The sequence below is a fragment of the Corvus kubaryi genome, unplaced genomic scaffold (assembly GCF_017639235.1).
Source record: "Corvus kubaryi isolate FWS band 111438036 unplaced genomic scaffold, C.kubaryi_AGA036_p1.0 37266, whole genome shotgun sequence".
NCBI classification, from domain to species: Eukaryota; Metazoa; Chordata; class Aves; order Passeriformes; family Corvidae; genus Corvus; species Corvus kubaryi.
Window position 1 is genome coordinate 7,064,355 of NW_024581081.1, and position 27,649 is coordinate 7,092,003.

General features: G+C 42.1%; 1 protein-coding gene across 1 annotated transcript in view; it reads left to right on the forward strand.

Annotated features, from left to right (window-relative positions):
- The first annotated feature begins 1,763 nt into the window (after positions 1–1,763).
- Positions 1,764–27,649, forward strand: part of DISC1 (DISC1 scaffold protein) — a 189,506-nt gene continuing 163,620 nt past the window's right edge. Inside the window, 3 exon segments of the mRNA XM_042025244.1 lie at positions 1,764–1,870; positions 20,464–21,443; positions 24,830–24,899. Of these exon segments, the coding sequence (XP_041881178.1) occupies positions 1,795–1,870; positions 20,464–21,443; positions 24,830–24,899 (1,126 nt within the window). The 5' untranslated portion in view covers positions 1,764–1,794.

Here is a 27,649-nt window from a genome sequence, read left to right on the forward strand (position 1 = left end):
TGCCTGCCCCTCCTCTTCCTCTCACGAAGAAGTTGTAACTGCAATGAAGTCTTCCCTCAGTCTCCTTTTCTCCAGGCTGAACAGAACAAGTGACGGCTTCCCCTCAAGGCCCTTCACCATCTTCATTGACCTCCTCTGGACACTCTCTAAGAGCTTTATATCATTCTTTCTTTGTGGTGCCCAGCACTCACGGCGAGGCTGCCCCAGTGCAGAGCAGAGCAGGACAATCCCCTCCCTTGCCCAGCTGGTGATGCTGTGGCTGATGCCCCCCAGGACAGGGTTGGCCCTCCTGGCTGCCAGGACACTGCTGGCTCATGTTCAACTTGCCATCGACCAGGACCCCCAGGTCCCTTTCCATGGTGCTGCTTTCCAGCATCTCATACCCCAGTCTGTCCATACAGCCAGGGTTGCCTCATCCCAGGTGCCGAATTCAGCACTTTGCCTGGTTGAGCTTCATATGGTTGGTGATTGCCCAGCCCTCTGATTTGTCCAGGTCTCTCTGCAGAGCGTCCCTGCTTTCAAAGGAGTAAACTGCTCCTCCCAATTTTGTATCATCTGCAGACTTTCTTAGTATCCTTTTAAGTCCTGGTGGAGAAGGGCTCACAAAGGGTCACATGATGGCTCTGAAACCAAGCAGCGCCCAGTATGGCTAAACCTGAAAATAAATTGTTTTCCAAGAGTACATTTGGTATATGTATTTGTTGTAGCCATATCCATGTGATGCTGGGACGTGTGAGATGGAGGCCATATATCTGTACGTGTAGCATAGGTCATGTCCTTCACCTGGGGTGGAATGACCCCAGGCACTGGTATGAGTCATGGGCTTGACATGATGGAAAACAGCTCTGTGGAAAAGGACCTGAAGGTCCCAGTGCTAACAAGCTGTCTGTGAGCCATGCCCACACACACGTGGACAAGAAGGCCGATGGAATCCTAGGATGCCTTAGGAAGAGCATTGCCAGCAAGTCAATCCTGCCCCTCTACTCAGCCCTGGTGAGGCCGCATCTGGAGTGCTGTATCCAGTTCTGGGCTCCTCAGTACAACAGAGATATGGAGCTCCTGGAGCGGGTCCAATGGAGGGATACAGAGATGATTAAAGGGACTGGAGCATCTCCCCTCTGAGGAAAGGCTGAAGGAGCTGGGCCTGTTCAGCCTCAGGAAAGATGACTGAGAGGGGGCCTTACCCATGTTTTTAAGTACCTGAGGGGAAGGTATGAAGAGGATGGAGCCCGGCTCTTCCCAGTGGTGCCGAGCAATAGGACAAGAGACAATGGGGAGAAACCAATGCACAGGAAATTCCATCTGGATATGAGTAAGAACTTCTTTACTATGCGGACACTGGAACAGATTGTGCCAAGAGGTTGTGGAGTCTCTCTCACTGGAAATATTCCAGAACCATCTGGAATACAATCCTGTGCCATGTGCTCTAGGATGACCCTGCTTGAGCAGGAAGCTTGGACCACTGTGGTCCCTTCCAATCTGACCGATTCTGTGGTTCCCTGATTCCTCTCCCCCCTAACTTAGTGCTGCAGACCTGCGGGAGCAGAAGAGCCTAGACAGCCTGCGAGCACTGCGCGGGCGGGATCCCGGAGGACCGTTGTTCCCTGGGGCGGTGCGTGCGCCCAGCCCCGGCCGCACCGCTCCCTCCGCCGCCCGCACCCCACCATCCTCCGGAGCCGGTCCCGCCCGCCGCCCTCTCCTTCCCCAGGGCGGCGGAGCTGCCTCGGGCCCGCCCCCGGCGGGGAGTGGCCGGGGCCAGGGCCGCTTTCCGCCCGGTGCGGGCCGGGGGCCGGGATGTGGCGGCCGCAGCCCCGGCCGGGCGGTACCGACAGGCGGCGCCGCGGCGGCGGGGGGGACGCGGCGGGCCCAGGTGAGCGGGGGCCGGGGCACCGCGGGTGCTGCGGGGGAGGAAGCGGGGCCGCGGGGGTGCCCGCCCGGAGAGCTCCACAGGGGGAGCCCCTGACCGCGCGGGGGGCGCGGGGCACCCCGGCCGGCGCCGGCAGCGCTGCTCCCCGCTGGAGGGGCCGGGTGGCTCGGCTGGATGCTGCCCTCGGGCTGGGCTGGGAGCGTCGGCAGCTCCTGAGAGTCGTGTTGAGTATGGGGAGAACGTAGGGGTGGGGGTTTTTTTTCGGTCAAAAAATACTGATATTTCATTGCACAGTCCGAAAGTTTTAGGAGTTTTTTGGTCTTTTTTTTCTTTCTTTCTTTTTTTTTTTTTTTTAAGTTCCCGGTGATGTTGGCATTTGTTTCGCAGTTAACGCAGTCTACGGAACGGTGTTGCACTTTGAAATAAAGTAGCTACCATTTTTTTTAACTCAAAAGATAAGATACTTTGATTTCACTTCAGCCAGTGTGAGCGCAGTTATATTGTTACAAAGGTGTATAGTTTATTTGTTTATTTTTGAATAACCAACTGCAAAGAGGGAAGTAATGGTGCTCTTAGGAAAGTCACCCAGTCTCTAGTCCTGGCTTAAGGAAGAAAAAGAAAACTGCCTTCTCAGCGGGCACTCTGTGTGAATATGTTTTATACATAACTGAATTTTATAAGACCATGACCTCTGATGGGGATGAACTGCTCTCCTCTTCTCTCAGAGCAGCAGCAATCAGCTGGTTTGAACTAGGGCTGCCCTCCTTACCAACACTGGTGCTGGCAAAAGGCTGGAGCCATGGGGAAATTCTGGAAAAAAACACTTCACCTTTCCCAGGACAACTGGGAAAGAAAGGTATATTTCTCACTAGGTATCTCTGCTGTCTTTTGGGTTGTTTGGGATACGTGGTTCTCCCAGCCCCATGAGTCCACCAAGACTTTATTCAAACACTTCAGTTGTCCTTGCCAACAGTTTAATAGAAAACAGCTCATTCCTGTTTTGGTAATCCACACAAATCTTTGTGTACAAGTGCTTGAGTAACTTCTTGCTCTGCTTTTGAATAGCAATTTAGAAGTTCTGCAGTGAAGTGCTTTTATAATAAAGGCTTCCACAAAATATGCTGCAGAAGGTATACCAGCAAGGGCTGCTGCTAATTAGAAGTAATGACAGTTTTCAAAGAAGTAAGTGAAGTCCCCTGGGATGCATTATCTCTGGTTTTGCCCCTTCCTGTTGGTTCATTTACTTGCTAATTTGCTATTTGCCTTACAGTAACTCTTGAAAATGGGAGAAGTTCTACTTTATTAAAACTTTTCTTGGTGTTAAAATACTAAAGTCCCTTTAATGGTGATGTATGGGTATTCCCCCATTTCATTGCTGAAGTTGAAATTGTTGTGGTTCATTCTGGGAAGGCATTGACCGTGGTTTTTGCAGTTGAAGCTACGGTACATTTTTTGCTATTCATAGGGCTTCTAGGCCCTTATGAAACTGGAAAGTAGAGGTGTTTAAAACAAATATTTGATTTAAATGAAAAAAAGGCTGAGTTTAGAGATTTGTGGTTACTTAAAATATTTGGATCATGGCAAACTGAAGGAATGTACAAGAACCACCAAATGCTTATGTGCACTGTTTTGTACACTTGAGATAAGGACCATATCCAATATGTCTTTTTTTCTTCCCAGTGTATGATGCTATCAGAGTTATTAATTTTCTATATAGCTCTCTTTGAGATTGGGCACTGAAAGTGGCACGTTCTCATATATTACACTGATGATTACAGTGCAGCAGCACTCTAAAAAACAGTCAGAGGCAAGTATTGTATAACCACTGGCTTCCTCCCTCTTTAAATTTAGATAAATCATCCTTTGTTCTCTTCAGTAAAGTGAAGTCAAAACTTTGGGCCTAAGCTGCTGCTGGTGGAATTGTAGTGGGTCCGTGTAAGAAAAGAGGATTTATTAGCACCAGGAGAAATTAATTGTGATGAACAGGAGGACAGAAAGCACTGCAAACAATGTTTTGTACTGACAAAAGCGAAAACCCTAAAGGTTAATTCTGACTTTGTTCACAAATTAGGCACACTCGGTTAGGCTTTTTTTGCCCGCCATAGCTTGAGCCCTTGACAGCTACTGAACCAGCTGACCTTTCAAGTGCAATTTACTTGAGTGTGTGACGCCTCATGAGTGCTCCTCGGGAGTTATGATTTATTCTTTTCCCATTTTAGCATTGTGTTTCTTTGAGCAAAGCCCTCTTTCTAATTGAGCAGGGGCAGTCTGTGACCTTTCTGGTTTTGGCCATAATGCATATTAACGGCTCCTGTGGAAAGGGGTTTTCCTGTCTCCTTTGGAGTATTGCCTCCAAGGTGAACGGGAAGGGACCTGTGGAGTTGCCATAGTGATTTCCAAGTTCATCCTTAGCATCTTCTGTCTCTTTCCAGAAAGCAGCCCTTTCATGCTGTGTCACTTAGATTAGGATTGAACCCAGGGTATGTTGTAATACTATTCAATATTCGTGAAGGAAGACTGCTGCAAAACCCTTATGTATTCGGAATGAATGCGCCCTTTGTAAACCAGCAGTCACACGAGGAAAAACTTGGCCCTCTGGCACTGAACAGAGGCTGCTGTTCCTATTTTAAGCGTGGTAGTATCCTTATTTGAAGGTGTTTCCTTAATTCTGTGTAGTGTTAACTATTTAACTCTCCATGTAATTTTCTTTTTTCTTCTCCTTTAGCATATAGGTGTGGATTCCATTAACAGCTCACCTGAAAAATGCTTTCAAGGAGAAATATTTTTTTGTCAAGGCTGCTAGCTACTGCTGCTGTGGAAGCTGAGATCCACTATGGGCGTACTTTGTTTGCTAAACATGTTTTCTCTATGGAAATTGAATTAGCTATTGACATAGAGTTACTTCCCTATTTATTGATGCTGAGAATGTGAAGTGGCTTAATGAGTAATCTGAAGTCTGCAGGCAGAGGAGTGAGATCATGTGCTTGCCTCAAGTAGGGTTTCTTTGTTTGGTATGATTCCTTTGGGACTTGCAGAATTTGGATTCTGCCTCCCCTTTGTATGTACTGCAAAATGCTGCTTGCTGTGTTTCAGACCCTCCTTCATCTCACAGCCAAGCTTCCTTCCAGAACACCTCTTATTATCTCTGTGTGATATATTTCTAATTGGGACCCAGCTGTTTAATGAGTGTGATCAATGGCACTTTCTGATTTTTCTCACCCCCTCCTCCCTTCCTCTCTTGCTGCTTTACAAATAGGTGTGTTAGTCGTGTCACCCCTGTGTCAGGGTAAATTGTCTTGTTACTCTGCTCTTTTTTGCCCTCTGTCACTCTGTTTGGTCATAACAGTGACAAGTGTAAAAACCCCCAACCAAATTAGATTTTACCTTGAATAGTAAATATTTACTATGTAAACAGCTGTGTACTCAGAATAAAGGATGGAAAGTGGAAAATACATTTTCTTAGTAGTGCTTAGCTAGCTCCTTTAGTTTTAAGGTTGTATGCACTGCCTGTGTTTATGGATTGAATGAAAGAGCAACCGTGTCAGAACTACAACTGAACAGAAATTTGTTAAACACGCTGTACGTATCCTTAGATTATAAAATCTCTTTGGGAAAGAGCTGTGTGGGAAAAGTGGCTCCTTGAAATTAAGAGCAGAATGGATATGGTGTATGTGAACTTTCCCTGTTCTCTGCAATGGCTGAAGAGTTGGTTGTTTGGAGGGGTTTAATGTGCTCTTGTTGAAAGTTTTGCTTTGCTGGGCCGAGAGGTCAGCTGGGCAGGAAACCATTACAGAGGAAAATCTCTAAGTAGGGAGATTTTGAGGCAGCCTGTGGAGTGAAAAGTCAAGAGGCTGATAGTGAATATTCCAAAACGAAATAAAATCAAAGGGTTAGTATCTGTGGGAGAGGCAGGATCTGGGAGTTGATACCACTAGATTTTCTGAATTGTTTTGAAAGTCTCCAGGTCTGTGTAGTGAGGCATGTGGCATTGGTGTAGCTTTTCAAGACTGTGCTTAATGGTGAATAATAATACTAATGGAAAATTAGAATCTGATTATAGTGATGTTTTGAATGTGTCTGTAGGTAATGAAGTTTGTCAATGGCTTCACAACTTTATTGATTAATGGGGTGAGCACCATAGTCCTTAGCTCAGCTCATTCATCTGACAGCAATTTGAGTTTAAATCACCAGTCAGGCCTTTTGGTCTGAAAAATATGCTTTAAGCAATAAAGGAAACCGTTTTTAACATCTTTTTGTTTTGTTTTTGGGAAGCCATCAAGTCTCCAGAGAGCATGGGAAGGGGAAGAATAGGTTTTTTTTCATGATAGTAAACTGCTTTCTTGCTGTTTTACTGGGATACTTGAAGTATTTTGTTTCTGTTACGGTGGTAAGCATTCTTCCCACTGATGTAGCAGCTTAGTCTCATGGGTTATGATTCCTGCAGATATGCAGGCACTTGGAATGGTGCCGAGGGACACCACTTACAAGGCCAAATGCTTGTAGCCACAGACTTTTTCTTTACGTTACAGCTATCTAATTGTGGTTGGTTGTTCCCCTTCCTCCACATGTAAATGTTTTACTTCAGGGAAACACCATGAGGTTCAAAGGAAGGAACATCCCTGAGCCTGTTCAGGGTGGTAAATTGAGGCAGCCTCAGTTCCATAAAATATCTGACTTTTTGTTGCAAGAGCTAGGCTGATCGTATCAACTTAATTTCCCCATATTGTTAGAGAGCGTGACTTTGGGGACAAGAGCTTTCTGTTCTCTGATAGGATTTTGGACAAGGATGGTTACTGAGGCAGGAATGAGATTGAATTTCGTTGTGCTGTCTAAGTTTCAGGTGCTTCCTGTTGCTAATGGCCCGTGGAGATCCAGGTGATGGAGGGAAATGGGCAGCACAGCTGTTTGCTGGGGCTTGGCTTTTCCCATTTAATGAGTAGTGCATTAACCTGTCAGTATTCGCACTAATAGTTCAAGCTGAGCTCTGGCTATGCTGCATTCCCAGCTCTGCTCCTGAAGAGCCATAGGCACACCAGTCTCCACAGGATGTGACACACAGCTGCTGAGTTTGGTGATATTTTACCAAATGATGATAGTTGTTTTAGTTCGATTTCCTTACTGTTAACATCCTTTTGGTTGCTGTGTCTCCGATGGGAGTGATGTGGATAGGGTGCTAATATCTGTGCTTCAGCAGTGATGTGGAGTCTTGGGCATGAGGAACTCTTGGACACCTTGGATGGTCCCAAGCTATGCTGCCACTGCAGTGGGACAGCACTGTTTTAGCAGGGCACCATGCTGACACTTTGCTCCTGTCCTGCCAGAATCCTTGCAGTACGTTTTCATTTGCTCAGAGCAGTGAAAATCTTGCGGAGACCCTCACTGAAATTGTGTAAGAAGGGCCTGGTTACTGTTGCCTGGGGTGCAGTGCCAGAGCAGCCGATCCTCTGTGTGGTTTTGCTCCCAAGATAGTTAATAATCAACAGGTACTGTGTTTCCCTTTTCCTGGGGAGCCTGAACATGATCATGGTGAGACAGCTGCTGTAGTGTTCCCATGCTTGTGGTCTGCTGGGGACTTGTACAGACTTGGCTGTGAGAGAAGAGCTGCTCCAGTTAATGGTTTTCTCTGAGCAGTCCATCAGAACTGGATGTCTGCTTCCTATGAGAATGAGGACGGAGGAAAATCCAGGTTTGCCAGGGGGTCTGGAGTTGCTGTAAGATAAGAAAAGATCAGCTTCCGCTTCTTTTTTTTGTATGCAGTGAGCACTACTAGTAGTATATTTGTTCTTTTAGCTGATTGAGAATTTTCCTGCTATGGTGCCAGCTTTTGCCAATGACAGAATTTTCCATGGGATCATCTGTTCAAGGGTCAAGTTAGGATCCATTTCATGTTAACCGAGGAGATGCTTTCTGCCCACCTTGGGTATAGTTATGGTGTAGATTTTCAGGAGTAGATTTGTTACTGTCTTTTCCTGTGTGAGGTAGGACTGGGAGCTAAAAACCAGCATTGCTGTTCTGGGAAGAATAATCCATAAGACTTTTGATTGCCCTTTGTGAAACCTACCGGCTTGCCCTGTTGTTCTTCAAGGCCTTCTGTTTGTCTTTTACAGTGCAGTTAGTAAGGTTTTCCATCTTTGGGTTAAGTAGGCAGTGTATACTCATGTCATTCACTTTCTGCATTAAATTAGTATTATTTTAAACTAATAACTTTGTTACAAGTAGCGAGCATGGTGTGTAGCAATTGTTTTGCTGTGTTTCTGGTGAGTTTGGTGTGGCACTGAATTTCTTGATGAGAGTCCAGACTTTTCTCCCAGATCTGGATGCACATGCACTTCTTGTGTTACTGCTTTGTGTGCTGCCATGCCCTAGTGAAACTCTGTGTGCTTTGCCTAGGCATGAAGTTGGAAGCCTAGGCATTAAGTGTGACCCTTGCAAGTCTAGGTTGGCTGTGGTTTTAATGCTGAGAGGCCAGAATGACTGTTCAGTGCAAGCCATGAGAAGTACATGGAGTCGCTGTCTTTCTTGCAGGTCTCTTGGGAGTAATTGTTCTACATGTTAGCTGTCTAAAAGTGATCTCTAATGGCTTGGAAATCATGATATAAAATATGAAAGGAGTTTTTAAAAGGAGGATTACAAGGCAGGGGGCAAGCAGGGATAATATAATACAATACCAGGAGTAATAATAATCAAAATCAAACAGACCAGGTAAAGATGATGCAGAGGACATAAGGAATCCTGGGTAGCAGTTTGAGTACATATTTTGAGCACCAACATTGCTAAGTAGTGGAAGAAGAAAGAGACCTGCCCCAAAAATCCCTCAAATTTCTACCAAACCAAGAGAGAGAAGATAGAGAAGTGTTTGGAATTGTTTGCTGCTTAATTCAGTTATATGTAACATCTAGATCTCTGGCAGAGTTGTGGCTGCCTGATACATCTGTGTGGCGAAGTATTCAGGCGTGACTTTTTACATGCTTATGTCATAATCAGACTTCATGGACTGGATAGGGTAGAGGCAGCATTCCCTGGGCAGAGGTGGTTTTCCTCCTTCCTTTGCTGGGAAATTCGTGTGAGAGGCAGGTTTTGCTGCAGCTCTTCAGACGTGATGTTAGATTTTTTTTGTGTGTAATGCCCTTGGCACCATTTAAGGGATTATGTTTTTGAAAGGCAAGTGTCTTCAGAGAGTTGTAGTCTCACAGATGGCTCCATCATGTCTTCCAGTTGGCAAGCAGCCTAGGAATAGGTATCAAAATAATTTTTAATATAGCAAAGAGAAATGCTTGCCAGTGTTTGTACAGGCAGTAAAAAAGCCTCAGTAATAAAGATTTTGTGAAATAACTGCAATAGATCAAAGTGACATTTAAGTGATGCTCATGAGCATCATTTAATCACCAGCTAACTACTAAAGGCTTGCTGCTGTGGAACAATTGGCGTTCCTGTGCTGTTATGCTCTACCGTATCTGTCTTGCTTAAGGCCCTGACCCATCACCAAAGCTTGTAATTTCTCTCTGTGTGTGGATGATGGATGCTTAAATGCTGTTTGAAACCTTATTTATTTCTAGTATTGAACTATATTCTGAATTTTATTTATAGAAAGTCAGCTGTTTTCAGCTTCCAGAATGTGATTGAACTATTGTTTGCTAACTTCTTGTGACTCCTTTGTGGAGTTATAAATCAGAGAAGTTGCTTTCTTGCAAGGTTGGGTGCATCTCCACAGATGAAGCTCTTGAACTTTTGTCGTGGGTATCGTTAACTAGTGGAATACTGCAAATCCTGAGGCATGTATTTAAATCTTAGGGGTAGGTTAGGATAGTTTGGGTTTGAGGGAACCTCAGATGATCTCTGGTCCAATTCCCTGCTCAAAGCAGGACTGACTCTGGGGTTGTGTCAGGTTGCTCAGAGCTTTACCTTCTTGGGCCCTGAAAACTTCCAAGGACGTTACAAACTCTCTGCATAGCCTGCTTCACTTCTTGCCTGCCCTCAGGGTGAAAAAGTTTTTCTTTGTATCCAGTTGGAAGCTTTCCTGCTTTTAGTTATGCCCATCTCTTTCTTGTCTGTCCCTCTGCCCTGCTGTGTATGGATTGCTGTCATCCTCGCTATTGTTATGCAGCATCTTCAGAACATTGTTACTAGTAGAGGGTAATTAGAGGGTCATTTCTGAAATCTTTAGAAGTCTTGGAGTAGCACACTTGCATTCTTTGATTTGCTTTCCTTCCTACAGCATAAAATAGCACTGTACTTAATGAAATTTACTGTTGCTGCAAATATGTCTTTATACCCAAAGAGGGCATTCTAACCTTAAAGATGTTCTTAGTTCTGCCTTCCTGGCTTTCTCTGGTGCAGAGTCCTTGCTTATGACTCAGGCTTTCAGGTAATTTAAGACATTTCATATGTTTTTGTTCAGTGAAGCACTATGACACTTTTATTGTTCAGAAATGAAAATACACGTGTGTTCTGAGCATCTCTCACGGTTTTGTTGTCACATCTTTGTTTTTGTAAGGCTAGTCATGCAATGTATTCCTGCTCACAGAGGGCTGAAGAGAGAGAGGATGCTTTCTAGGTTGTGGAACTTTTGCAAGTACATTCAAATTACTGTGAGTTTTCCTTTCTGCCTAGTCAGGAGAAAATTTAAAAGGTTTCCAGCAAAAAGGTGTGACCGGGTCACTCAGTAATTAAAGGAGCCTGTTAATTAACTACTTATGTCTGGAGACTATCTTAGTGGATTTACTTGACACAGATATTTTATAAATCTGTTTTCCAGTCTCAGGTCTCAGACTTGTTTAGATTTGGAGTACAGAAATGTAGACAGGTGCAAGTCATTATAGACAAAAAGTCCTCTAAATATGATGTTTGTATTTGCTTCACACGTCTGGTGAAAATGTAAGTTAAACCTGAAGTTTACAGTAAAAATTCACCAGACAGAATAGCATTATTGCAGGATCTGCCTCAAGGGGACCTGCAACTCCTAAGGTTTAATAGCTTAGATAATATAAAGATAAAATTCTATCCAAGTGCTGCTTTTAAGTCTCCAACCTTTTTCATGAAGACAGGAGTTCTAAAGGTACAAAGCTTTAGGTGTATTCTGATAGTGAAAATACTGAGCTGTCTTTCAGGAGTCCTGTGTTAGTCCTTTGTTCTGTCTTGGGCATGCTTTGTGACTGGTGTAAGTTGAGTAGTTTCTCACATGGTCTGCTTCAACCACAAAGCAAATGCATCAGATTACTGCTGCACCTCAGAACTCATGAGATCAAATATCTCTGAAATTGCATCGCTTTCCTTGAAAGGAAGCTACAGCAGTTCTGCCTGCTACTTCTTAATAATAATACTTGTCAGGAGTATTATGTGTAAACCTGAAAGAAGCAGAAGAAATCCCCAGTTACACAGGGACCTATCCCATACACCTGAAAGAGATATGCAAATATGAGCTACCTTGCACACGACCCTGCTGATCCTGGATTCTGAATTCAGGTTTTCTAAAGCAAACAATAAATTAGAAACCCCCAGTATTGGAAGTAATGAGTTAACAATCTATATTTATTCTGGAAAACAATCTGAATGACACTCAAAGTTTTCCTCTGCCAAGCTTTTTGTTAGTGAAGCAAATCTATTCAGGTGTGTGTGTTTAATGCCATATGGTACATTCTGCACTTTCTTTATCCACTTAAAATGCTAAGATGGATCCAAATATGTTGACCTGAAAAACTGTTCATTGGCTTATTCTTTTAATACAGAGAATATTTTTGAAAGGTCTGATTTTTGTGTTGATTTCTCTTTTTTGTTTTTAACTTGAAGTATTTTACTAAAGACTTTGTTTCAGTCCAGTATCCCACAGAGTCCTTGGCACCCAAGAAACAAGCTATCTCACATAGGGGCACAATTTCTTTCAAGATTAATACCATGCTTTCACTTATTTTGGTAATAAAAGCAGATGGGTAAGGTTCAATGAAAAGTGGCAGGTACTATGGGCCTGTACTTAGGGAGTAGTACTTTACGTGAATCACAAACAGCATGTGTCAGAAATATGTTAAAAAAAACCCCTTCTGGCAGGAGTCTGTGCTTTTGTTGAGCAGCATAGATATGTGTTAGTAAGAGTAGCCTCTGTTGTTAGCTAATGTATGTTAGCCCAGGGACAATGTCAGAGTAAATTGTGACAGGTAATTGTCTTGATTTCCTAGACATGAATAGCAGTGATTTACAGTCACAGGAAAGAAGCTCTCACGAGAGTGTTTTCATTGAGATGATCTCTAAGGGGATGAATGGAGTCAGTGTGCCTTTGGAGTGAGGTTTGGTTTAGATTGTCATACAAACTCTGTGTGCTGTGAAAGATGTAAACGAAATCCTAAGAACTGTCTGAAGTTCTGGTAGCCGGAAAGCTGAGCAACTAAAGGGAAGCAATGAAATCAATGAACACAGCTGAAGTGGGGCTGGGCTTCTTTTAAATGCACCTGGGGATGCCTAGAAACTTCTGAGCTCTGCTGATGGGCAGTGTGAAGCAGGAAATCTCTCCACCTAGGAAGGAACAGGGTGGGCTGAGGAGTTGGAGGGCCTGGAAGCTCATATGAGGAGGATTTTTGAGGGTAAGTTGAGACATGCTTGTTCGCTGTTGTGAGAGCAATGCTGTTAGGGGGGTTGGAGGGAGGTTTGTGCATGTTGGGGTTGTGACAAAAAGGATAACTTGGAAAGGACCAGAGAGGTAGTATTGAGGAAATTGGTACTGGAAAAGAGAATATCTGTCTTTGGCTTGGAACATTGTTTGGGAGCTTTGTGGATGGTTATCGTTCTAGACTGTGAAGTGTGACCTATCCAAAGTTTGGTCAAAGTTCCAGAGCAGCAACTGAAAGGATTTCTGGATCAACTCTCTTTCACTTGAAGAGAAATGAGCCCTTGGTTTGAGAGGAGTAACTGGGAAGCGATGATTGAAATGCAGTGAAAGTCGATGTAAAAGAAGTCAGGGGTTGATGGGAGTGGTTGAAAGCCTGTGTGGTGTTGGTATCAGCAGAGTTAGTATGGATACCAAAATGAGTGAATTACAGTCAAAGTGGATCTGTTGGTGATGTCCTCCCTCAGACTGGAGTCTGACTGGCAGCTGCTTGGCTGTATTCCTTGATCCATGTCTGCTTCTGGTGGCCATGGCTTTTGAAGGTGTGTGAACGGGCTTTGGTCCTGTTGCGTCTTCAGTCTCCAGTCATGGTGTGAGGTCGTGGGGTGAAGCTGAAGCTGAGCAGGCAGTTGCTTGGATCTCCGTGTTCCTGCTGTACCAGGTGATGTGGGTTGGAAATAGTGAATTTGGCCTCTAATGCCAGGGCTCCTACATGGGAGGGTATGGAGAGCTAGCTGTCTAGTGCTGGTGGGTGCCTCCTTTAAGTGCTGTCTAGCTGTTTATTCTTGACTTCTGTATTGACAGCTGTTGTCCCTCTGTGCTGCCACATCTGCTAAATTCTGTAATTCAGTGCCATTACCTTCTAGAGAGAAACTCTACTCTCTCCTGGAATGTTAATTTTTTAAAACTTTTTTTTAAAGATACCTGACTTGCTCTAGGCAGAGTGACTTCTGACCTATGGCATTTAGAAGGAGCTGTGATTTCTGCTAGAATTGTTCTTGCCTGTGGTTAGTATTCTGCTGCAGTTTCAGCAATCTCTGCTATAGTATTTCTTCCATAGCCTGTTCATAGATAATCTCAGAATTTCATCTGAGCAACCTACTTTTCTCCTCCATGCTAGAGAAAAAGGATATAGCTGGCGTCTTCACTTTTGTGTTCTGGGGCCCAGTAAAACAAACTTCCAGCTTCTGTTTTGTCTGTCTACAGCCTCCGGTAAGGGTTGTAAAGGCCAAGTCATATTCTCAGTGAAGGTCTCAAAAGGGATATCATGTGTGTCTTTCCCGCTTGCCAGTGAAGGTCTCCAAGGGAACTGTGCTCTGCTTGCTGGAGCACAGTTTAATCCCTTGCAGGTTATAACATCTGCAGGCTGATGATGCTGAGCAATCTGCTGGCATTTGGCAAGGACTTGCATTAACTGAAGCTGCTTGTGCAGGCATTGTGGACAGGAGTGTGGTGCTGCAGGCTGTGCCTCATGGGTTCACTGGAGAATCTTTATCTCAGAGCGGCAGTTTATTGTCAGCTGGCAAAAGTACAGCTCACACAATTGCTGCTGCAAAGAGCAAACAATACCCGAGTACAGAAATTCTGTTGGACCGTAAAGAGTTGCAAGGCTTCATGTAAAGCCCTGGGACTTTGTTTTCAAGGGAGCAGGGTGAGGGACCAGCACCACTTCTTTGCCTTTCTCCTAGCTACAGGTTGGCCTTGTGTGCTATGCATTGCTGTGACTGCAGTTTGTGTCCGTGCCTGGCTTTTGCAGGATCGTGTATTAATCTGCATCCTGAGGTGCTGTGCTTTCTGTGGGAATTTGGTGCTCAGATTTCCTGATGTCTGGAGCTCCATTCCATCTCTGTTGTTGCCTAGACAGCATGGACATTGCATCTGACAGCCTGACTGGGGCTACAAGGTGAACTTCCTTCAGCAGGGAAAGGAGGAACATTTGTCCTGGGACTTTGATATTAAATTGTAAAGCTAAAAGCCTTCTGACTCCTCACCCTTGGCAATACAGGAGCTGCCACGTTGTTTTATTTTCATTATATGTGATCACTACTGAGCTGTTAAGAGAAAATTACTTTCTATTTCAGTAAACTCAATTCTGGTTTCAGACTGACTGTGCATCAGATGCTTAATTTGGAACCCACTCTCTTGGTGAAATTAAAAATTCAAATCTCCAAGCTGGAGCATTCAAACTGTGCTTGAATTAGAAATTGACTGCTGTCAATGTGCTCTCACACTTCACTTTTTTTTTTTAATTCCTCCCTCCCCTCCCCCCTGATGAGTTTTATATTAGAGTCGTGCTGTAGATGATCTGACTGAGCAGAAGTAGTGGGAATCCACACTGTCAGTCTGTAGACAGAGTGATGAAAGAGAAGTGTGGTGTGTTAAATAGACCATTTTTGAAAAGGACTGCTGTGTACTGATTTCATAGTTTCATGTGTGTTTGGTGAAATGATTTTATGAGATATGACTGCAAACCCATTAAGTGTTGTTTGCAAATTAATTTATTACCTAAGAAAACTTCACAGTTTCTATGCAACATCCTTGCTCCCCTATTTCTGTGTAACATTTAAAGCTGTTGTCACATCTTGACTGAAAGAACCAGAGTGTTCTCTCCACTTAAGACATTTGCATGGGCTGCCTCTACAGACTTTTGCATTGAAACTGGGAACAAAAGAGTTTTTCCCCAGGAAGAAGAACAACAAACCTTACACACACCCACACCCCACCTCCTGAAATAAGCATTGGTTCTGTGTTGTGAGTATTCTCTGTAGGCTTGCAACTTGTGTGTCCATCTGCCTCTTTGGAAACTGGATAAATTCTTCTCAATAACTTAACTGTAAGTTAAAAAGAAATTTGCCCACAGGTTTGGAAAAAATTGGGCTGGATATTTTTGGGGAAGTGTCTTCTGTTATTCACTGTGCTGAAGGCACCCTGTGCTGGTACTGGCTTGTTTTTCCAGACCTGCTTGTGTTCTCCCCTGGCATGTTTTGTTGTCCATCAGATGGTAGACAGGATGGATCGCTGGGCTGAGTGTAGGGTTAGTGATGACTGGGGAGTCTGAGAACTGCTCTGTTAAGCAGCTGGTGATGTGAGTTTGGCAGTTCTAGCTGGCCAAGGCGGGTATCAGTGGGTTGGATGAAATACATCAGTGAGTTGTGTAAGGAGCTTTGGAGAGTGATTAGGTTGAGGCTGATCAACCGGAGATGAATTTGGAAAGTGAGGTGTGGTGTAGTAACAGGTGTGTAATTAAGGAAAAGGTTATTTCTCTTATTCCCCTGGCAAAATTGTTACTGACATGGGAAATGTTATTTACCAACTTACTTTTTGGTAGACTCTTTTTTCTTTCTTAGTGTTGAGGCTAGACCAGGTTTAAACTGCTTCTTTATTTCTTGAGGTGTGAAAAATTTGATGGGGGTATTAATATCAGCTGATGTGATTCTAATTCTAGAGAGGTGCTGCAGTTTCATCAAATGTCTTAAAATGAGTTGTTGCATTAAGGAGCTAAGTGGCTTGATTGTAACAACTCAATGACATGCATTTTGGGAGTGTGTCAATAAAAACACAATTATTTAAACCCTGGCTAAAGAAGAGCACTCTGGCTTTCACAATGCACAACTCTTTGAGTGTTTTTTAATGAAGAATGGAAACTGACATGCATTTAATGACCTCAGAAAATACGTTATTTGAGATGTTTTGGAAATTTAACAGTTGAGTAACTGAACCCAGTCTGTGACCTTAGAAATCACAGCGTGCCTTGGTGAGGAAACAATTTGTATCATTATATCCAATACAATGTAGTTCAGCCATGCTTGCCTTCTATAGATACACTTTATAGAACGCTAGATAAACCACAGTTAGAGTTGAGAGCAAGTGAGATGAAAAAGCGAAGTGAGACCTTTCATTTTAAGAGTTACAAAAATGTTTATTTGAAAGTGACTTTCTTTGAAAGCTTATTTGTGCAAAGAGATAGTGCTTGTTTGTTTCAGCGTAGACTGTGTTGAGATCAGCACCATCTTATTTTGCATATTTAGTGGTGTCTTTGAAATTCAGTAAATGAGTCAAACTATAACTGGTTAGGAACCTGCAACGTTTTACATATTTCTGTGACAGAGGAACTGAACAGTCATGGTTATTGTCATGTCAGATTAATCTCCAAGAATGGTTCATTTTTGTTTCGGATAGGTTAAAAACATTTATGTGTGTATGTTTGTAAATAACAAATATTTGAAACTCACTCACTTTGTGTAGAGTTTGATGCAGGTGTTTAAGGCTTCCTTAATAGAAGCAACTACAGAATTTGCTTGGAGCAGTGCTTTGATAGTTGGCTTTGAATATGACCAAATACCTTTTCTTCCACATCAGTTACCACCTGCAAATGCTCTGAAGATGAATTTGTTATTCTAATAAAAATGAACTGTGTATAATATAGGTGTATTCAGATAGTTGAGCTATCTTTAAAACTGGGAGAACTTAAATGAACTTGCAAGCATTCTGCATTACATGCTTAAAGTAGGAGTGAGGAGGTGATCACTTCAGAGTTTCTGTACTGATCTCTAAAATTCTATTGGACTTAACAAAAACGGAAGGTATCTACACCTTTTTATCCACAGATGCTGTTAGAACATTTGGTCAAAAAACCTGAACTGCCACTTTTGTGGCTGAAAACAAAGACTGATGACCTAAAATAAATGAGATGACTGTTTTGCTGTCCTTCAGTGTCAGACTGGGTACAAGAGAATGTACTCTTTCCATCAGTGGGAAATGCTCTTAGGCTTCACCTCTCCCTCTTTCATCTCACTAGTGTAACTAAGATGTGAACAACACTACTTTACAGCAATAGACTATTTTCTTTTTCCCTCTGCTCTGGATCTGAACTGTTATTTTTTATGAAATGTTGGTCATCAGGAAGGATTGCTGTGGTGAAAGAGCTGTTAAAAATATTTCTGAGCTTTCGTAATTGAATTTAAAGTAATTTGCACGTATCTGCCATTAAATATGTTACATCATCTTCTAAGATTATAAAATATATATTTAAAAAAGTTGATTTTTAATATTACAATTGAAAGGCTCTTCCATTTGTGGCTTTTCTCTCTTTCTAAATGTGTGTCTCATACAATGCATGACACACTGTAGTGTAGGGTTTTAAAATTGCCTTCAGTTGTTTCCATTCTGATACTCTTGTAGTTAATTGCCAACAGTTATTTGATGCTCTTCAAACTGAGGTAGTGATGAGAAGAATTTAAGGCCTGTCTTTTTTTTTTTTTTTTTAATAAGCCAGCTGAATTGGTTCAGTTTAATTTCTCTGACATGAAGACAAAGCAGGCTGTGGTTGAAAGACTATGCAGAGAAAATTTACATAACTGTATCTCAGATATGTGATAATGAACAACTGAAATTATTCTAATCTTGAGAACAGAGACATGGCACAAGGGTAAACAGTGCCCAAACAGTATACCCAAGGCAGTAGTAACTACCTGGCTGGGTTTTGTGATGGCTGAGGGCAATGTGAGTGCCCTCTAGCTGGAGCTGGGGATCAGGCTGGGGCCTCTTTTATCCTTTGGGGAAGGTGTGAGTGTCTGTGTCGATGTTGGTCCCAGCTCTGTCTCTGTCCACTCTGCCTTGCTCTCAGGGGCAGCCACACTGGGGAGAAGGACCTGCAGCTCTGTCCTTGCAGCATCCTCTGGATGGCTCATGGCTTGGCCTATCATCCTGATTGTAACTGAGGCAGTGCTCTGTTCTGGTATCCAGGGGAGCGATCTGTGCTGCTGGACTCACCGGGAGACAGACCTGGAGTCCATGAAGGAACTGAATACCAAACCTGTCTAGAGGGTTATCTGTGAACCTTGTGAGGAGCACAGAGATGTGTGGGCTGTGTGTGATCTCGTTCAGGATACTGGAATTGTACCCCTTTGGCTCCACAATAATTTTTAGAATTGCATCCAGTTCCCTTGGTGAGACTATCTAATACTTTGGCCAATTTAAACCTTATTTACATTAGCTTAGTTTAAATTTGGTGTTTAAAGAGCTGTAATTATCTGTCTACTTTAGAAATTCATAGTGATTTAGTGAGATCAATTTTAAACTGATGTTAATTAAACCAGAGAACCTTTTGTGTTTTTACAGACGAGGCCTGTGACAGGCCTTTTTAAATGGCCATGGACTATATGCAGCCTTAGAATGACTTTTTTATGCATGACTGATTTCTTCTGCTGAAGTCAAATTTAGGCCATTGTTTTGTGTATAAACTAAAAGAATTAAATTTTAAAGAACGTTTTGTTCAGTTTTTGTTCCCTTGCTCTGAGGCTGATTCCTGCTTGTTGTTCTCCTATTAAATTACTCCCAGTACAGCATTTCACTGTCTTTTTATAGTAGACAGGCTGATGGACTCCATGACCTTTTTTACTTCTGATTTTTGTGATGCTTTTTTTCTTCAGACATAAGAGAATGTAAGAGACTGCTGGGATATTCTAATTTATGGTGATAGGAAGCAGAATACAGAAGCTTAACTGCAGTCCCATGGTGAGATGTGCCACTATTCTAGTATATGGAAAATGTATCATTTGCTTTTGTTGAAGGTTATTTGGAGAGAATGTAATGAATGTTGGGAAAATTCTCCTGGGAAGTTTCAGTGCTTAAATTCTTGTACCGGATGTCATCGTAGTGAGGTGCGTATGAGGCCTGTGTTAGGAGCTGCAGAGGAGTTTAGATTACGTGCATATCTATCAATGTAAAAACTGACAAAGGGTTGTGGTTAGAGAGGAATGGTAAATGTAAAGAAAAAAATTGGAAACTTGTGTTTTTGGAAGAGCTCTGTGTGGGTGATATGAATATTTCTAACACCCAATTGATTCTGTTTCAGTGAGTAGAGGGCAGCTAACAGAGGGCATAATTCAGCTAGGCATCAGATCCCCTTGAAGGGGGATTCTGGCAAATAGGTCCAGTCAATATCTTTTTGTGCTATGGAGTGGGTGATAGTGCAGGGCTTGTATTCCCATTGATTCCCATTGTGCAGGACAAACAAATGGAATACCTTTTAACTAGCAGTAAATCCATGAGAAAATGAAAGTAGTCACCGCATAATCTTTTACCAATAATACTTATATTAAAATATACAGAAAACACAGTCATTACATTCTGATCTCCCACTTTTAATGTTTACTGTGATCTTTTTATCTTGTTCGGGTTTGGCTTGGTTTGTTTGTTTTCCTCTTCTCTGCAAACACCAAATTTCTTTTCATCTATGTAAGCAAGGTATGTACAAGGAAATAATAAGTTACTGAGCAGAAGCTGCTTGATAATAATATTAATACTTCAGTAATGCTGCGAATTACTAGTTTTCTAGGATTGGTGGTTCTTCATGCAAAGCTTTAACTTTACATTTCGGACAATAGGTAGAACCATAAATCTAAATGACAACTTGTACAATATCTCATTAGACCAACATCTGCAACCACAGGGTGTTACAGTTGCTTCTGTTATGGCAGCAGAACCTGAACCACTTGCTGCTCAGGGTGTTAAAACATGGAGATGAACACAAGCAATTGAACACACGGCAACAACAAGGTTATGAACAAAATTTCTTTGTGATCGTGGTTCTCACCTTTTTGGATGCAGATTCAGTCCTATCTTAGATGTGCTTGTAAGTCTGAAATCATTTTGGATCAGAGAAACTTAAAGCAAGTTTTTGCTTCAGTGTGCTGCTAAGCAAGTTGCGAATGGAAAAGCAGAGTGATATTGTGAATAGGGAAGATGATGTGATTCATTGTACCCAGGTTTGTGTCCTGATGGAGGAGCTTGTTAGTGAGTTCACTTAAAAACAGGTGCGAAGTCTTTAGAAAGTGAATGAATACACAGTGTTCTCTATCTGCAGTATGGGCAGTGTCTGTGTTTTGTTGAAATTGAAAACGATGTGCTGCTTGAAATTTCAGAAACAACTATTTTCAGATGCTACAGTATGTTAAGCCTGGAAAACTGCAGAAACACTAACTTTTTCTCCCCCCTACAGATGATCGCCAGCAATTAATGCCGGTGGGCTCTCTTCGTAAAAAGAAGCTGGCAAAAAGACCTGGATACATGAGGCCAGAAGCTCAGCGACAGATCGAGTTTCAGTCCCTGGGTGCCTGCACAGGGTTCAGCCCAGCAGAGCTCCAGCACAGCAGGCAGCACTGTGGAGGCTCCGAGAACTGCGCTCGGCGCAGGCAGTGCCAAAATAGCGTGGAATTCCTGCGCTGTAGTGCAGTGAGTAGTGCCGTACCTGCTGCTAATGGGGTAACACCACTGGCCACGACGGGAAATACGCCAGGATGCCACGAAAATCTTTCATGTTGCAATAGTCCACGGTCAGATAGCACGGGGATAGGGGTTTGCCCTGCTGCCACAACAGGCAAAGGAGATGCTTCTGCCGTGTGCTGTACACGGCAGAAAAGCCACAGCACTAAAGTGAGCAAGCCCTCAAACATGTATGCTTTGGATCAGACAGAAGTGAATAACAACTGTGAATATCAAAACAGAGACGGTATTTCTCATTCTGCTGGTGCACATGATAGCTTTAGTTCAAGTTTCAGCTTCATACAGCTCTCCCTGAAGTCGGCCTCCGAAATAAATTATGTTGAAGGCAAATCTATTGAGGAAGCTGAAATCGTCCTGCATCCCAAAACCACAGGAAATCTGCAGAAGCCAGAAGAGATGGCACAAACTCATGAGCACTTGGGAGATTTGTGTTGCTTCTCCAGGTCCAGTGAGGATTTGCAGCATGAACATGAGAGCCCAGTCAATGATAAATTACAGGACTGTGAGACTGTCTTTCTCTCGGATATAGATGCAACATTTTCATATTCTGCAGATTCCTCAGATGCAGCATCTGCTGGCTCTTCTGTCACCTCAGGGTATGAAAGTAGCTTTAGTGACCATAACTGGGATACTTTGATGAAAAAATATGAACCAGTGCTACAGGATTGCTTGCTTGGCAACCGCAGTACGTTAAAGGTCAGTAATCTCACTTTGTTTTTGATTCCTCTTCCTCAAAATATTTTTATTTATAGTGCTAAAATCAAAGTTTATGTAGGAGTTCAGATATTTCTGGCTTTTGTGGCCTTTGTTCAGAGTTTTACAGTAGTGTTCTGCATGATAAAAATGAGAGAACAGGTTTTGTTTGGTCCTTTAAAAATAGGTGATATTGTTGCAGTACCCTATTCTATGTTCTACTGGAACTTTGATCCTCTCATTTCTAACATCACACAGCAGTTTCTGACTTCAGTAAGTACCATTTCTTTTCACAGGTGGCTGTTTTGTCTGCAGTTTGGGTTATATGTAGTATAAAATTGGGGTGTGGTAAGAACTCTTTTCTTGAAGTATCATGATTTAACAACACTAAAATTTTAAAATAGAAATATTTAAGTTGAGCCAAAGATTTTTAGGAATTAGTCAACTTTGTGAAAGTAGTGTGTAATCTAATAGGTGCTCTCCCCATATGAAGAAAAATGGGGGTCAAGTCCCTGTCTCCATGTGGGAACTGAACCTTTTTGCTTTTCCCCTTCCGCTCCAGAGGAGTAGTGGGCTGGTGAGTCAGAAGTCTTTTTGCATATATGTATATACCCACATTTATACCTACAACATCTACAGGCAGTGTAATTCACTGTGTTCTTTGTAGGAGAGGCGTGGGGAAACTTTAAGAAGGATAGCTGTGTTATATTTTTTTGATAGTAGGGTGGGCATTGGAGGAAACCATTCTGAGCTTGCCTGATCAAAGGAGCCAAGTGTTGGCTTCATTGTGCACACAGGAAACAGTAATCTGGAGACTAATGTGGACACAATAGATTTCACTAATTTGTTCAAGGTGCACTGTGTGGGTAGTGGGGGTTATGTTGGAGTTTTTTTGTCGGGTTGTTTTTTGGTTTGGTTTTTTTTTTTTTTTAATATTTTATTTTAATTGTCTCACTAGTGCCTGAGTTTCTTGGTTGCCTTTCAGAAATTCAGATCTTTGGGGAGAGTTTGCACAAACCTGCTGTCTGGGTAAGACAGAAGGCTGAGAAATATTTATTCTTTCTTTACTTGCCATGACATTTGACCTGGTCTTATGATGCTCTCTAATACTTTCTTTTCATAGATGATGTGTGTAGAACTCAAACTAGGTTCTCTTATTTACAGACTTCACACACATTGACAAGGAGCAGTTTCTTTGGTTTCATGCCTGGAATTGCAATGTGCACGTAGTCTGGGATGGTTTGGGAAATTAATTCACTGCAAATTTGGGAATATATAATACAATCAAAATAGGAAATGATTTTTCTTTCTTTTCAGTATTGCTTATTTGATAGGCACAAAAGAAACATTGCTATCTTTAATTTCTGTATTCATTAATTCATTGAATGGAGAATTGGGGATTTGGGCCCTCAGATGTCTTTGCCCTTGGTTAGCCAGTCGTATATGTTTAATTTGAAGCACCTTCCTATTGTAATGATAATGAGGAAGTCTCAAAGTTTTCAGAAAGGAACAAAGGCAACGGTAGTCGAGAAAAGGAGACAATACCAAAGTTGTTAAAATGATGCTTTGTCTGTACTTAAAAAGTGATCTTCATCTGGTACACGTATAGGACATGCCCCACTGAAGCGGAAGCAGGTCTTTGATTAGTTGAGCTCCAAATATCTCCCCAGCCTGCAAATGGAAAGCACTTTACAGTGTCGGCATCAGTCAGTTTGCCGTGGGCGTGCCTGGGCTGTGGCACCCAAGCAGACTTTAAATGACCTGCCACTGTGGTGCATGATGGAATAAACACTGCCAGCAGCAGCAAAGCTGTACTCTCGCTATAGATGGTTGTTATACATCATGTATATGAAAAAAGTGTCACTTGAATCATTCCTACTGCAGGCTGCCTTGAAACTCTATAAAAAGTCAGGCATAAAACACAGAAAATAATTTACGGTGGGGATTCAGAGCTCCTCCCTTCAGTATCATTTGCATTCCTCACCAGCCTCAGAGAAAAAAGATTGGAGTTTCAGGAAGTGAAAACCAAAATAAAGTAAAGCGCAGAGGGAATGGGAATGTATGCATCCTATAGCCTATTATTAATCAAACATTTTTGGATACTTTTCCAGCTTTATTTTTATAGTTCTTTTCTTACTAGTCCACTTTCACATACCATGTTTAGAGGGATATCCTGAATTTAAAGGTTTGTTTGTTGATTGTCTGATTTGTGTGTTGATGTGCAGTTTTGATAACTGAGTGCTTCTATTAAGTTGTTGACTGGCTGTACCTATTTTTCTCTATGCAATTTAGAGTTTAAATATGGGGACTGAATATGAAAGAGCTTCAGAGAAAAGGGCAATCTTTTGTAAGTGCAGGATGTCTGAAGTATGGATTTTAATGCTCTCCCAAGCACCTTCAGGCTTTGGACTTTGAGAATATATGCTGCTTCTTTCTCCAGGCTCATCCTTTTCAGGGCTGATAGTGGCTTGCTTGGTACAGGTCATGCATAATTTTAATAAGAAACACATTCCAGTCTTGTAACTGCAGCTGAGTTAGGCTGTGGCTGTCATGGCAATGAGGAGAGGAGTAAACCTACCTTCTAACCAATTTCTTTTAACAGCAAAAACTTGTAAAGGCCTTACAAATTTTTAGTAAATTTAGAACTTTGGTCTGGACTCTTGATGTTAACGAAGAGAAGCATTAACTTTTGAAATAAGACTTTATTATGGTAAGTTTCTTTTGGAATGTGAGAGAGCACTCTGTATGTGGTTCGTGTATTCTTGGTGTTCTGCTTTTTTCCCCTCATCTAGCATTTGCATTGCAAAAATGCAAATATCAACATTATGTAGATGAGCCTAAATTGTATTTTAATGAAATATTTTGGGTGCATGTGAACACTCTTTTCTGACCCATAACATGAGTATACCTGTTCCAAAGTATTCATACTGCATTTCTATTTACAGAATAAAATGTGGTTTGCATATGGAAATTTTATATTTGTTCTCTGCAAAACTCAGGTAAAAAATTGTCAGAATGAGCTTGGGAACACACTGTTGAGTACAATGTGATCAGAAGTAGATGTCAAGCTGATAGAATCCTTTAATAATCGTACTTTCATTTATTCAAAGGGTGAGAAATATCCTGCGATTGCACGATCTCCTTTGCTTTTCAAGAGATACCATTTGTTATTCTCTGTATGTGTTTGGACTAAAGCCATGCTTGGCTCATGTAGCTGCAGTTCAGCTGACTTCCAAATAGGTCTGTCTGCTTAAATACTGGGATTTACTATCAAAATTTGGCCATTGTAGTGATGTAGTAATCCATTAAATTTCTATTATGTGGAGGTTAATAGCCTACATATTTTTAAATGCAGCTTCATCATAACTAACTTTTTTTTCTTTGCATAGTTAAAATCCTTGATCTTACGGCTTCAGAGGCTTCAGGAAAAAGCAATAGAGGAAGATGACTATGATAGAGGTGAGAATTGCTCCTCCCTACTCCCCACTGGATCATGCTGCTTTTTTTTTCTTTCCTTCTTCCTCTATTAGTTTTATTTTACATTTCCTACATAGCAGTGAGTAGGTGTGGAAAACTAGTTCAATGAACTGTATTGTTTTTTCTGTTGTATGGCAGGAAAGAAATTAAAGTAGGTCAGCAGCAGGTAGCAACAGTTTTTATTTTCTTGAGCCACATCACCATGTGGGGAGGTTGAAATCCAAGTACCTACCATCTGGATCAGCTGTTTTGAAGCAGCATGACTGAAAAAAAAAAAAACCTGCAGAAATGAGTGGAAGCTTCAAAAGGAGAAAGGACAGGCACTGGCTGCTGACAGAGTGAGATTTGCTGTTTGTCACATTTAGTCATGACCCTACAACAGGGCTCATAAAAATAAGGTCAGTAGCTGTTACAGAAGTGAATGATACTGTCCTGTAGGATTAAGTTGAAGTCCACTGAGTTCAATCAAAATCAGCTAGAGAATATGGTGGTGATACAGCTGCTGGCAAATACCTATCTTTGAATAATGCTTTTTCTTTCAAATGCCTTGGCACTTCTGATAAGCTTTGTGTGTGTGCCCATTAATAATTAGAGCATCTTTTAACACACATTGGGTTTCTTATGCTTCCTGTTGTGCTAGTCTGTGTTCAGGTACTCATATTTTGATAATCTTGAGGTTCTAAGTTATTCTTCCTGCTAGATCTATCTTCAGTGGGAAGAGCCCGCAAATGTTTCATTAAAATCTGCATGGTCACTTCAGAGAATAAGGGTGGAAAAAGGTAACTCCTTTCCTGCCACTTTTATATTCTCTGCTTTTAGGAAGTGGGCAGTGGTCAGACTTGTGGTTTGCCTCTCCAAATTAACGTGTGATGCCCTGCAGTTGTACCATGACTCTGTTTTCTTGCCCCCAAAGGAGTCTCCAAAATGATGAAAATGTGTTTTAATAGTGTCTAGGGTGTTGGTGTGTAGTGCTTTTGCAAGAGTGTTGGCCTCTTAAAGGCCTGCCTGTATATAGGGGAAAAGTCTGCTACTGTCACAAGTCATTCTTCTAGTGAGGCATCTCCTAAAGGGGAAAACCTTTAGGTATGTTAAAATCTGAGGATGTAGTAGATACTTATGGGTTTAATCTCTGTCAAATAGACATTATTGATGCATGTGCTTTACATGTGTAACACTCATAACTCTTCTTTTTTAAATGCCTGTGGGCTGAGCTCACAGTTGGAGACTTCCCAACAGCTGTGTACTCAGTGTGCATGGTTACCACAGATTCCAGCTGGGATATCTAGGCAGTCAGCCAGTCTGACAGCAGTATTTCAGTGTATCAGGTGTGACATCTCCATGTGATGCCATATAGTCGTTGACCACAGGGAAAAATGATGACTTGTGTTGAATCTTTCCCAGAAAGCTCTTGTGTAGAATTCCTGGGCACTAGTCTTCTACCCTTAAATAAGGCCCAGCCTTCTGTTGACCATCACTTTATCATTTACCCTTTTCAATTCCACCCTAGTTATCAAGCAGGGTTAGCACAGAGGGTGGTTTGCAGAATCTTGCATTAATTCCCCTCAGAAAAGTAGTCTGGCTGAAATGTTATTTCACTAGGTGTTGTGGGCACAGAGAGGAAGAGTGGTAAGGAGAATCCACAGGTGGGATTTCTGTTTTCTGTGTGAAGTCTGACATACACACACAGAAAATATTTGTCCTGGTATGGAACTAGATGCTGAGGTGCTTGAGAGACTTTGACTTGGGTTCTCACATCCCTTTGAAAACCAGAAGTCCATCTTGACACTGTTCTCAGAAAATGATATGCTTCATGCGTGCATGTGACCAGGCATCCTTAATTTTATCAATTCCTAGCTTTTGAGTTCTTGACCTGCTTCTGTCATACTGGTCTTTGTTCCACTTCTGATAGAACTATCAGCTGGGGTTTCTTTTGTGACTGCTTTTCATTGTTTTCATGGTAGCTGAACTGGCTTCCTTAGTTTTCCTTTTGTGAAACCCAGGCAGTGTATCTTCAAGGTAAGACTTGCCTGGAGAAGGTGCAGTGCTGCAAGGAGAATCAGAGCTGTGACCTTCCTTCCTCATCTTGCAGTGGCACAGCTTTCCACCTTTGCTTTTAGAGCTATGTTGCTGCTCCTGGTGGAGAACAAAGTCTTCCCTGGCATGAAGTTTGTAAGCTTGTTAAAGAGCTTACAAATCAGCCCAGTACCAATTTCTGTTCAAGTGAAATCTGTAATTAGCCTTCTTTGAAGAAATCTTATTGCCAAATATTGCTAGCAGGGAATGGAATTGCTACATGTGCAGAGCCATGATGTGGGGCCATTTATGCCCAGTGTATTATCAGAGGGTGGGAGAAGTGGACATGGTGCATGGGGAGGGCTGCGGACATTTTAACTATAATTCTAGAAAGAAAATTACTGATCCTGTAATTTGGGAAATGACTTTGAGTATAGAGTGAGTCCTCTGTTAAGGGCAGAACTGTTTTGAACCAGAGATGATGGTAGTGCTGTGCATGGTGACAACACAGGTCTTGCTCATTTGGAAGTGCTGCAGGGGAAGGATAGTTCTAGTGTGATAAGAATAGCTGTAAAATGCCCTGGACATGCAAGAGGTGAGTAGAGGGGAGGGAGAGCAAGTGGAGGAGGGGTATGTGTGGCTAGACTCTCAAAGGGAAAATTAAATTGGCAATAAATACATTATCATGTGTAACTACTGCTTTGGTGGTAGAGTCTCCT